At 39.6% G+C, this 13,206-nt stretch overlaps 1 protein-coding gene across 1 annotated transcript; it reads left to right on the top strand.

Moving 5' to 3' along the window:
* Positions 1 to 1,642: 1,642 nt before the first annotated feature.
* spata20 (spermatogenesis associated 20) lies at positions 1,643 to 12,607 on the top strand (the record flags this gene model as incomplete). Its single annotated transcript, XM_034078416.1, has 11 exons — positions 1,643 to 1,932; positions 3,757 to 3,861; positions 3,930 to 3,994; positions 4,608 to 4,762; positions 5,267 to 5,410; positions 6,374 to 6,575; positions 7,063 to 7,193; positions 7,658 to 7,762; positions 8,561 to 8,635; positions 10,260 to 10,499; positions 12,415 to 12,607. Coding segments are annotated over exons 1-11 (1,624 nt in total), but the record flags the coding sequence as incomplete, so codon positions are not given.
* Between the last annotated feature and the right edge of the window lie 599 nt (positions 12,608 to 13,206).

Raw genomic sequence — 13,206 nt, 5'->3', positions numbered from 1 at the left:
TTTTTGTTCACTTCAAATGAGGGAAATGTTAATCCAACTTACGTCCTGATCAGCACTACCAAAACAATTCTTAATTATCTGATTTTATTACTATTTAAATGGCAGTTTGTTTATAAAATACCACTGTTGTCCAGCTCAACACTCAGAAACATGTGAAGGCATTTTCTTTTTAAGAATATTTGAAAAAGTTGCTCCGTCTTAAATCTTTGCTGCAAAAAAATGCCATAAAATGATAAGTTAATTGTACTTTTTTCACTTGCAATTAGTTAAATGTTAATCTAACTTCAGTCCTGATCAGCACTGCAAAACAATCTTAATTATCTGATTTTATTACTATTTAAATGGAAGCTTGTTTATAAAATACCACTGTTGTCCAGCTCAACACACAGACACATGTGAAAGTGTGATGCTATTTTTGTAAAATGTAATTTTCTTAAAAGTTTTATGTGAGGGACTGCGGATGGAAATGAGCTAAAAGGTACATCTGGTGCTGTTACACTTGACACATTTTAAGTGTTCATTACTGTGCATTGTCCCTTCCAAATAAACGATTAAATTATAAATGCATTTTATCTTTGTATTGTCTGAAACATGTGCTCCGTCCTGAATCTTTGCAGCAAAAAAAAATGCCATAAAATGATAAGTTATTTTTCACTTCCAAATGAAAAAAGTTAAATGTTAATCTAACTTAAATCCTGATCAGCATTACCAAACACTTTTTATCTATCTTATCTTTAATTATCTTGATTGTATTACTATTTAAATAGCAGCTTGTTTATAAAATAACACTTGTTTTAATTAAATATAATATCACACACGCAATTTAAAAAATATATTTTCCGTGGTATTTTTGATTTTATTTCACAGTCTGTGCGTCTTTGGGTTCAGAAAAGCGCTATATAAAATGAATATATTATTATTATTATCTCAATGAATAAAAACAATATAGCTTTTGAATGCGTTGTTATCTAATGTGCAGAGTCAGATGTCTGTATGACTGAATTGTAAATAATTTAAAACTATATATTATTTTTCGTGTATGCAGGAATCCAGGAAAATAGCATAGGCCTACAGGGACAAATCTGGTGTAAAAAAACATACATATTTAAAATTCAAAATAACATGTTTTAATGACCAGGGACATTCAATTCTGCTTTAATGGGGATGTTTTTGTCCTTAAGGGTCTGAGTGTGTCCATAGTTGTCATAGAAACTACGGTTGAGCTTCAAAAATATAAAATATTTCATATTCTTGCAAAATGCACTGCAAATATTCAGCAACAATTATTCAAATCTCTCTATCAATCAATGTTCCCGCCTCAAATACATGCATTATGTAGATTCTTACGATACGATAATACTTTAATGGTCAGATCAAGTCTGAAATGCGACTTGCATCACAGCAGCTATGTGTAAAATCAACAGGCACACAATACATGAATAAAACCTTACAAACATTTAACAAAACATCACAAACACTGAGAGAAAACCTGCTCAGTGGTTGTGATGTTATATTAATGTTTGTTTAAATACATTATGTTGATTCTTCCCCAACCATTGATGCCTTACTTCTTCACACACTGATTGTTTCGCATGTTTAACCCTGTTGGCTCCTCCTGGTATTGCAATAACATGCACACCTCCATGCATGGAAGTTTTGCCAGCCCTCTTTAAATGAAGTGGCTAACCCTAACCTGCTAAAGTCACACTCTTGCAGGATTAGGATGATAACACTGGCATGGCGTCGCTCAGCCTGCAGGAATAGCCGTGTGGATTCTGCTGCTGCTCGGCTTTTAGCTGCAGATTTTCTGGCATCGGAGAGTCCTCTGCGGAACTCAGGGGGACATCTAAGGTGTTTCGGACTAATCCACCCCCGCCCACCAAGCATCAGATCCCCGCTGCACCACCACCCGCAGCCGGCCTACCACCGCAGGTAAAGCCTCCAAAGCTAACTGGTTGCTACACGTGCATTACTTTGTTGTAGCAAAGCATGCATGCATAATTTAAGCAACACAATGCATGTTAGGTCAAATATTGACAGGTGATATAATGCTCTTTGTGTGGTAGTTGCTGTTGTTGCACGTGATTCGGACGAATATAAGTGTTGCACGAAACTCCCTTTAAAAACCACACAATTGAATATTCAATACACGTTTACTATTAGGAAAATACATTAATTTGTCAGATAAGACATTGGAATAAGGTCTAAATGCATTGTCCGTTAATTCGGCTTTCACATAAGACCAAAGCAACCCTTTTCCTAATGATGTATCACCTTTTATATCTGGTTTGACGCGCTCATCTAATGGCTAAATCAAAGCTAGCCCATTGACTTAGATGTAAACAAACTAATTGATATGTGACCATGTGTCATATTCATTACAGCCGAATCTTAAGGAAAGGTCTAATTCATCTTATTATATGATTATTTGTGTTATTTAGGCCATAAGCAAATGCCTATAGGCAAAGTAAAGTTGAATTGTGTAATATTTGAATGGAGTTCGACATGTGTGACCTTTGGCTAACAGCGACAGTGTTTGACAGCTGTAGTATCTCCTTCAGCTAGCATGCAAACACGTGATAAGATGTTGTGTTGTGATAGTTGTAATGCTGGTAAACACATCTAATGTCAGACTATATAGTGAAGTTGACCGTAAGCAAAGCTCCATGCTGTCAGATTCACATTTACCTTTAATTAGTTTATGTGTCATATTTCATGTCCCCCATATAATAAATCTAATAATCCATGCCCAAAATGCTAAAACATGCACTTGTTGTGTTAAACATACTTGTATTGAGACAAAATGTAGATAAAGTTGTAGAAAAAGTGGTTTCAAAATATTATTTAAATGATCAAATAGCTCTCGAACATCCCCTAAAATGGCATTTTTCTCTCGTCCCCGCTTCTTGGTGACCAACTCGCATGTCAAATATAACATTTAAAATAGGGATTTTATTTACTTTTGTTGGTATTATTCTATTGATATATGTCTCTGGTAATGGTGAAATCAATTTGTTAAATCATAAACATATTTTAGATAACAGTAATTTTGCACAGAAGGTGTGTCCCTCAACATGCGTTCAACCCTGTTACCCAAACCTTTTTAGATTGGCACAGGAAGTGAACAAACTGTAAATCAGTTAACACGGTGGAAGTGACATCAGCAAGCCACCTGCTAGTGCCATGGGTAGACCACAACTAAGTCCTCTCTTTTATTTTTATCTTTTCAGTCTTAAAAGAGTGTGGCACTCCGACCCACTCAACCTGTTACTGATATTATCTGAATAAAGCATATTCATTTCAAAGTTATCTTTCTTGCATTAGATATCCAAGTGTGTCCTTGCCTTGAAAGTAGCATTACATGCTACATCTAGCAATACTTCCTGAGGTTAGAGCTCAAATTAGCATTGATTTTCAACCCTGTTACTTTTACGGTAATTCTTCATTGGAAAATATACATGTGATGCCTAGCTGGGCAAATCACTTTTTTGATGGTTTATTATCTGTTTTTCCTAAATACATAAAAAAAATTATAAAATAAAAGGTTAATTTTTCAAAAATGTTGGTGTCTAAATTGTCCTCCAATTCTGGAATGTGTGTGTGTGTGTGTGTGTGTGTGTGTGTGTGTGTGTGTGTGTGTGTGTGTGTGTGTGTGTGTGTGTGTGTGTGTGTGTGTGTGTGTGTGTGTGTGTGTGTGTGTGTGTGTGTGTGTGTGTGTGTGTGTGTGTGTGTGTGTGTGTGTGTGTGTGTGTCCAGATCATCAGTGTGTATGAGCATGGCGTCTGCTCACACACACACCAACAGGCTGAGCTTGGAGAGGTCGCCCTACCTGCTGCAGCACGCTCACAACCCCGTGGACTGGTGAGCGAAACACATTCCCTTTATTAAAAATAGTATAATGTCATATTTAATGTGTCTTTTTGTGTCAGGTATCCGTGGGGAACAGAGGCTTTCGACAAGGCAAAGAGCGAAGACAAGCCCATCTTTCTATCGGGTCAGAAGCAGCTCTCACACCTGGAATTAAAATGCATTGTATTGTGGACTTAATTTACTCTATTTGGTCAATTAATATAGCTTTATTTATTTAATATTTTAAAATAAAAAACGCTCAGACTTAGATTTCCTATGGTTAGTTGTATGTTAAGTTCCATTTTTAATATTTAATAAGGTATTTATTACCTTTATTTCAGATGTATTGAGATATATTTAAGGTATGTATGTTTTAGTTTGTTTTTAATTTCAGATTACCGATTACTTTGAGCTTAATTTTCTGATTAAAACTGCATTTTTATATTTGAGTTTGATGGTCAGTGCCATATTTACATATTTATTTAGGCGTTTTTAACTCTTAATTTCATGTTTAGAACACGTTTAACACATTTATTTAGGTATTTATTACTTCGACTTTCATTGTTTTGTTCTAGATCAACGTTCAGTTAACATTCATGCCGTTTTTAGACTTTGTCGGGAACATTTTAACAGGTTTTCCTTCTCTTAACTGCCCTTATTTATCATCCTAACTCCAATCAGATATAAGAAGACTTTAAATGTCCCCCCTCCTTTCTCTCATGGTGGGTCCTGTTCATCTCGTCCTCTCTGACCCTCAGTGGGATACTCAACATGTCACTGGTGCCACGTCATGGAGAGAGAGTCTTTCGAAGATGAGGACATCGGAAGAATCCTGAGCGATAACTTCGTCTGCATCAAAGTGGACCGAGAGGAGCGGCCAGACGTGGACAAAGTCTACATGACCTTCATTCAGGTGTGTGTGCTCAGACACTGAAACCAGGGCTGTCCAAACCTCTTTCACCGAGGACCGCATGCAGAGAACTATACGGAGAGCTGGGCCACTTATCGAGGCCTTTTGCCACAAAGTGAAGTTATAAGTTAGCGGCATGTCGGTGAATTATGCTCGATACACGAATGTGCTTTAAGAAAGACAAAAGCCTACATCTCAGCACTCTATAGGGTTTATGTCAAGCTAGTTGTGTAATTAAGTTATTGGGCTTTTTTTGTATTAACTAAGATTTGTTAGAAAATGTTTTCAAGATGAATTGACTGAATGTATTTTAAAAGTGGGCTTCTTAACACATGCTACCGTGTAATACATTTTTACATACATATTTAAGAAGTACAATATAAGAAAAGCACAAGTTTCATGTGTGGGCCATGTTCCATTATACCTTTTGAGTTCCCCTGATTTAAACTCTCTCCTTTATTCGTCTCTCTGCTAACTCTCCTTCCGCCTGGTTTCTAACGTCTTCAGGCGACGTGTGGAGGTGGAGGTTGGCCCATGAGTGTGTGGTTGACCCCCGACCTTCGACCTTTCATTGGAGGAACGTACTTCCCGCCTACAGACCATGCACGAAGACCCGGGTTGAAAACGGTTCTCTCAAGAATCCTGGAACAGGTAAGGCGTTTTAAAATGTGTACTTTCCTTCCTGTGTTTCAATCAGATCAAGTGTGTCGGACTCCTTTGATGTAAAGCAAGTTCAAGTGAATGTTTACAGGACATTTTAATATACAGTAATTATAGAAACACACAAATAAGTAAAACAAGAATATGACAAATTATTCTGAAATGAAAAAGATCGCAGTATCTCATAAGTTAAAGTGGAAAAGCTGGGGTGTCAAACTCAAGGCCCGGGGCCACATTCGGCCCGCGACTTCGTTTCATGTGGCCCCACAAGAGCTTGCAAAGAATATAATATGTTTATTATACGGTTACATGCTACAGAAGCATGTTGCCCATAAACTACATGTCCCACAATGCATCTCAAATATGACTTTTTTCTCAGAATTTGCCTTTTTTTCTTCAAAAATATGCTTTTTTTCATAGAATTCCTTTTTCTCAGAATTAGATTTTTATTTCAAAATGTCACTTCTATTTCTTTTTTCTCCAGAAATTGGCTTTTCTTTTTAAATCATTTTGGGACATACGCACTGAAGAGACGTGCAATTATTTGCCCAAGAATTCTGCTTTCAGGCGTAGTTAATTATGAAGTTATTACCCTATCCGATGATAATCCAATGCAGAGGCAATAATGTAATATTATTTTATATATATGATATATTTATATATGTATTTTTATATAGTCTTAAAGCTACAACCGGCCCTTTGAGTGCAACCATAATGCTGATGTGGCCCGCGATGAAATTGAGTTTGACACCCCTGGCTTAAAGGGGAGGTATTAAAGTTAATTGTGCAAAAAGATACAGAGTTCTGTGCTCTTGTTCGCAGACTGCAGCACGAGGGATAAAATGAGATTGCTATCTGTTATTAAAAGCTGCTTCGGAGAGGGATCGCATCCCAAAGAACACATGTTGTCCCCAGCATATCCTCTGATCACGTGTGACTGTCTCCGCCCCTCAGTGGCAGAATAACCGCCCCGCTCTGGAGTCTAACGGAGCGAGGATCCTTGAAGCGCTGAGGAAAGGCACGGCGGTGTCTGCTCACCCCGGAGAGACTCCTCCTTCAGCCCCAGATGTGGCTCAGCGGTGCTTCCAGCAGCTGGCTCACTCCTACGAGGAAGAGTACGGAGGATTCAGAGACGCTCCAAAGTTCCCCACCCCAGGTACGATCAGCCGGAGCCAGAGGGGACGTGTGTCAGGCTTCAGAGGTGTCCTATCCAGCAACATGTCTGTTCCACAGCAACATGTGTCCCTCTGTGTAAAGACATTCTGAAAGTCTGATCAGATTTTGGCCACTTTGTGATGTCATAATGATGTTCTGTTTTGTGTAACCATTAGCCAATCAGCAACAAGGTAACCCCCCCCCCCTTATCACCTGAATCTCCTCCTAGAAGGCTCCTTGTTTTCATCTAAAGTCACAGACAGAGAATCAGCACTTTGGAAACAGGGCTGAAACAGAGGGGATTATGGGTAATGCTGCAATGATGTATTTGGTGTTCCAGCCAATCAGAGACGGGCTCTGGATATATCAAAGACCTGTGAGATATTGATGAAGACGAGGATAACAGGGGACCTTTAAAGTGTGTGATCGCGCCATGCAGCCTAACCTCTGTCTCGCCTCCTCTCCTCCTCTCCTCCTCTCCTCCTCAGTGAACCTGATGTTCCTCATGTCCTTCTGGTCGGTGAACCGCTGCTCCACTGAGGGGGGGGAGGCTCTGCAGATGGCCCTGCACACTCTGAGGATGATGGCGCGGGGGGGCATCCACGACCACGTGGCTCAGGTTCACACACGGATCAATCAAACAGCAATTAGGGGTTACTTTGTGGGGTCTTTGACGTTACAGCGGCCATTTTGGGCTGTTTTATTAACCAAGACGTTTGCGGCCATTTTAAGCGTGGATGAGGTTGTTTGTCTGTTTTATTAGTTTTATGTCCTATATATATTCATGTTGCACCGTTGGAGGAGTCTTAAGTTTTTCTCATCCTACATAATTATCCTTTGTTTCCTAGTCTTACATTTCAGGTCAGATTTGCTTCCATCTTGTGTCAGGATGTGAATGTGCAGTTTATTACTTCAGCATCACACCTTTAATACACTCAAAGACTGGACCTGTACACGCTGCAGCGAAACACAGAGTGAAGCCCAGTTAAGATCACGATGAGGGAGTTTCATATTGTCGGAGATAATATATTTAATTGTAACTACACGTCCGTGTCAGAAAGTGTGTCTGTCTCTCGTCTGCAGGGTTTCCATCGTTACTCCACTGACGTCTCCTGGCATGTTCCCCACTTTGAGAAGATGCTGTACGACCAGGCTCAGCTGGCTGTAGCCTACATCACTGCCTCCCAGGTGAGGGGGGAGAGGGAGAGAGGGAGGGAGGGGGAGAGTGGGAGGGAGAGAGAGAGAGAGAGGGGGAGAGAGAGAGAGGGAGAGAGAGAGAGGGAGGGAGAGAGAGAGAGAGGGAGGGAGTGAGAGAGAGAGAGGGAGGGGGTGGAGGGGGAGAGAGGGAGGGAGAGAGAGAGAGGGAGGGGGAGGGAGGGAGAGAGAGAGAGGGAGAGAGAGACAGAGAGGGAGAGAGAGAGGGAGGGGAGAGAGAGAGAGAGAGAGGGAGGGGGAGAGCGAGAGAGGGGGGATAGAGAAAGAGAGGGGTGGAGGGGGAGAGAGGGTGAGGGAGAGAGAGAGAGGGAGAGAGAGAGAGGGAGAGAGGGAGGGGGAGAGAGAGAGGGGGGATAGAGAAAGAGAGGGGTGGAGGGGGAGAGAGGGTGAGGGAGAGAGAGAGGGAGAGAGAGAGAGGGAGAGAGGGAGGGGGAGAGAGAGAGAGAGGGAGGGGGAGAGAGAGAAAGGTTTCTGTGTGTGTTTTTCTTTATGTAAGGAAAGATAAATATCTCCATCATTCTCTGCCTCTCTAATCCACGTCATGTATTGCACATTCAGCGAAAAATTATCTTTGTGGGACTTAAGGTACACACTTAGACACACACACACACACACACACCACACACACACACACACACACACACACACACACACACACACACACACACCCCTATAGTTTGTGTTGAATGACTCTTGAAGTCCCGTAATCCCTCGATGGTGTCTTTAGGACGTCTCTCACCAGGTGTGTGTCCTGTGTGTCTGCCTGTGCAGGTCTCAGGCGAGCAGCTGTTTGCCCACGTGGCTGAAGACATTCTGCTGTACGTGTCCAGAGACCTGAGTGACAAGGTGAGTCCGAGTCCAATCAGCCAATCAGGGCACGTCTCTGAATCACAGTCAGCCAGGTAAACAGAGAAGTAAACATTGTTTTCTCTTTTTTATAAATCAAGAAGAATTAACTCTTTAAGTGAAATAAAGACTGACTTTTCTTTAGAGACAGGATAAATGTTAGTGAGGGAGTTGGTGCTTCCTCACGAACATATTAATTAAAGGGACGATAGGAAAGCGTTATCTTGTCAGGTTACTGTTAATGTCGTCATTAAAAACTGGGCTTTATACACTCTACTGCTGCTGATAAAGCTCAGTGTGTGTGTGTGTGTGTGTGTGTGTGTGTGTGTGTGTGTGTGTGTGTGTGTGTGTGTGTGTGTGTGGTGTGTGTGTGTGTGTGTGTGTGTGTGTGTGTGTGTGTGTGTGTGTGTGTGTGTGTGTGTGTGTGTGTGTGTGTGTGTGTGTGTGTGTGTGTGTGTGTGTGTGTGTGTGTGTGTGTGTGTGTGTGGTCTATCATTACTATACTTGTGGGGACCATATATCTGTTTACATAGTCACGTGTGGGGACTGGCTTCCCTTATGGGGACATAATGGAGGTCCCCATAAGGGGAATCATTCATTTTAGGGTGAAGACTGTGTGTGTGTGTGTGTGTGTGTGTGTGTGTGTGTGTGTGTGTGTGTGTGTGTGTGTGTGTGTGTGTGTGTGTGTGTGTGTGTGTGTGTGTGTGTGTGTGTGTGTGTTTATACAGGTCAGTGTGTAGGGCTGTAGAGTGACCGTGTGTGTGTTAGGGGTGGGACCTCTCCTCTGAGGGTCAAACCCCTTACCCCCCGTTTGATTAACGAGCAGCGAACAGGCCACACACACACACACACACACGCACACACGATAATCCCTGTAGATTTATAATGTAGTCACACCATAATGAATTAGCATTCTAGAGGTGATTTACTTCAGACCGTGTGAGTTAGCTCTCGTGCTACAGGAGAGCGTCTGCAGACATGTTGGAGAGTCAGGTTCTTTAAAGACACTCTACCTGATTCCTGTCACTGTGAAGCTTCCATGACTTACATGCAGGTCTCACAGCCTTCAGAGGAGCTCATTGACTAATTGATTAATTGATCCGTCAGATTTGCAGGTCTGCTGTAAATGCATCACACATTCATCTTAAATCACCTTGCAGTTAAATAGTAGATTTAGAATCGGAGTATTTATTTATAACAGGGGAAGTTTTGCGACAGTTGCTCCATTTTAGAATAAAATAACAATAAAATAAAATGGAATAAAAATACGTTTATAAACATAAGAAATTAAATAGAAATGTATATAAAATGTGCAGTAAAAGGGACAACAATTATTCAAAGAAGTTGAAGTAAAACTGTCCAATAAAATGTGTATATAAACCCAAAAGTTAAATAAAACGAAGATAAAACGTTATTAGTAAGTAGTTGAATAAAAAAAATGCACTAAAAATACAATAAAATAATTATAAACATAAGAATTTAAAATAAAAACGTGCACTGAAAGATAAAATATAATGAACATATTGATAGAAGCTTAAAAAAAAGTTATTTATATGCGAAATTAAATGAAAGATGCACACTGTATTTCAATAGATAACCTTCTCTTCCCGTCTCCTCTGGACAGTCCGGAGGTTTCTACAGTGCGGAGGATGCCGACTCTGTCCCGCCGGCGGGGGGGCCGGAGAAGAAGGAGGGGGGGACAGAAAAGATGGAGAAGAGGGAGGGAGCTTTCTGCGTCTGGACGGCGGCGGAGGTCCGGGATCTGTTTCCAGAAGTTGTGGAGAGAAGCTCTGGAGCGACTCAGGCGGACGTCTTCATGCATCACTACGGGGTCAAAGAGCCGGGGAACGTGGACCCTGAACAGGTACTCTAGGGTGGTCCTTTGTGCCGTGTACATTTTCAATTCATTTATTTGAAGCTCCAACCACCGGAACTCGTTATGATGGTCAAGAAAACTCTCTCCCCCCCCCCTCATCAACCTGGGCTGCCACACCAGCTACACTTCCAGGTCGATGAGGGGGGGGGGTACATGATGTCAGACTGAGGAAAACATTCACCAGGAGAGTTTTCTTGACTAATAGAATGAGTTCTGGGGGTGGAGCTTAGACTTTCCCACTTTCCATTTGAACCACTGCCACACCTACCTTACCTTCAATTGGTTGTATGAATATTTTTATTTGATTATTTTAATTTTATACAAATACATTTTTTAATAATGATTTTTTTTTATAGAAATATTTCAATTTTATTTAGTTTCATCTTCTTTATTTATTTTATTTAACTTCTCATACATATAGAGATATTTTTGATTCTATAATATTATTATTTTATTTTACATTTTTACTTTAACATGTTTTGTTTTAATTAATATCTTTACTTAAAGGGGACCTATCATGCAAAATGCACTTCTTGATGTCTTTTATACATAAATATGTGTCCCCGGTGCGTTTTCCTCCGTACCCACATCTCTAAAAAACGGGGGTACAACGAGCTAGGACAACTATTGCAAAGATTTTCTGCCGATATTACGTCAAATCGGCGGCGGACCCACAGAAAGTTGCTATCAGAATTTTTTGTTCTCGTCCAAACGTGTTTTGGATGTAATCTGGTCTTTGTTTACATTAGCAAGCCTCGCTAACGCTCAGAGCTAACCTGTACTGGAGAGCATGTGTGTTTAAAAAGCAGGAAATGAAAAAAGGAACTCACCTTGTGATAAACCTGAGAGAGAAAAAGCCTTTGAGCTCCATACTGTTTCAGAGATAATCCTTGATGTGGTTTGGAACAGGATTCCTACGGTCATTAAAAAGCTGGAAAAGTCATGGAAATTCAAAATACAAATTCCAGGCCTTGGAAAAGTCATGGAAATGTAACTAAAGTTGCATCAAATATAATTTATATTTTATCTAATCGCCGAAATTGTAATACTATAATGATAGTAAATACTGTATCGTAATGAAACGTAAAATGGCATTTAACTGACGAGGTGTTTCGCTGGTGAGAGATTTCAGTGGCTTTAGCGTGTAGAAGCTAGTAAGCCTACTATTTGATTTGTTTTAGATAGGCACAACATGTTTCATATGCAGACCTTATTTTCCAGCTTACCATGTTAAAATAAAAATGTTTCAGTGGTACGCTGAGAAAGAGTAATTTTTCTTTGTCGTGGAAAATTAGATAAAGGTCCTGGAGAAGTCATTGAAAATCATTGGTGAAAAAGTGTATGAACCCTGTTTAGAACAGGATGGCGTTTTATCACAGCAGAATTTAACTTTGTCTCCGGTAGAATTCTGATCAGGCATTAGCTCCGCCTCCCCTTTTTTTTTTTTTGTGAGCTGAGGACCCAAAATCCGCGTTTCTCTAACAGGGCTGGAATAGAGGGGTTTGAGCAGTGTGAGGCACGGCTACAACGGGGGATCTGTTTGGGATTTGAAGCAAAAAACTTCACAGACATGTTTTGTATAGGTATGGCCCTACAATATATGTTTCCAATCTAGCATGATAGGTCCACTTTAAATTAAATAATATATATTTATTTGGATTATTCTTTTTTTTTTAACTTATGTTTGTATAAATATCTGTATTTAATTTGTATTTAAAATGTAGTAATAAAACCCAATTTCTCTTCAAATTTGTATCGAGCATCAATTAAAATGTCTACATAAAGATACATTTAAATTAAATAAAAAGTCACACAACGCTTATTAATATTATATATCTCTCCAGACAGCATGTTAAATATTAAATCCTCTTCTCTCTGGTTCTCTCTCTCTTCATGTCCCCAGGACCCCCACGGGGAGCTGGGGGGTCAGAACGTTCTGATCGTGCGGTACTCCGTGGAGCTGACAGCTGCTCGCTTCGGCCTCAGCGTGGACAGAGTCTCCGAGCTACTGAGCGCCGCCAGAGCCAAGATGGCCGACGTGAGGAAGACCCGGCCCCGCCCACATCTGGACACCAAGATGCTGGCCTCCTGGAACGGTAACGAAACCAGGTTTAAATACAGATTTACACTAAAATAACATAACATCTTAAAGGTGGATTTAACATAGAGGACAGTTTACTTATTATTTATTTTTTAAATCAGGTTTTATTTCAGTTTGAGCTACTTATACACACTTTTGTCTGCTATTTTTTGTGCATTTTAGCTGAATCTACATAGTTTACATAAGGAACGGAAATAAAAAAAGTGGAAAAAACATAATAAATAATTACAAATAAAAAATATTAGATAATAATAATAAATAATGAATAATAAAAAGTACAGTTTTACTCAGTTTTATTTTACTTTTAGCAACTTTTACACTTTTGCTATTTGTTTCCTATTTCTTCTTAAACTTAATCCACATTGTTTATACATATAATCAGGAGAATATCTGAAAGAAGAAAAGAGAAATAAAATAAGAATACATTATTAAATAATTACAAGTACATATACATATAATTAAATAAATGATAAGTAAATAATAAATACAAGAAAAAAATAAAAATGAAATAATTAGAAATAAATATAATAAGTAAATAACAAGGTACAGTTAATTTTTTATGAGGTTTAACAGAAATATTTTTATATTTAGCTA

Source organism: Pseudochaenichthys georgianus, unplaced genomic scaffold, assembly GCF_902827115.2.
Source record: "Pseudochaenichthys georgianus unplaced genomic scaffold, fPseGeo1.2 scaffold_425_arrow_ctg1, whole genome shotgun sequence".
In the NCBI taxonomy this organism is placed as follows: domain Eukaryota; kingdom Metazoa; phylum Chordata; class Actinopteri; order Perciformes; family Channichthyidae; genus Pseudochaenichthys; species Pseudochaenichthys georgianus.
Note: the sequence above shows the minus strand (reverse complement) of the source record. Positions and strands in the feature narration are given on the sequence as shown.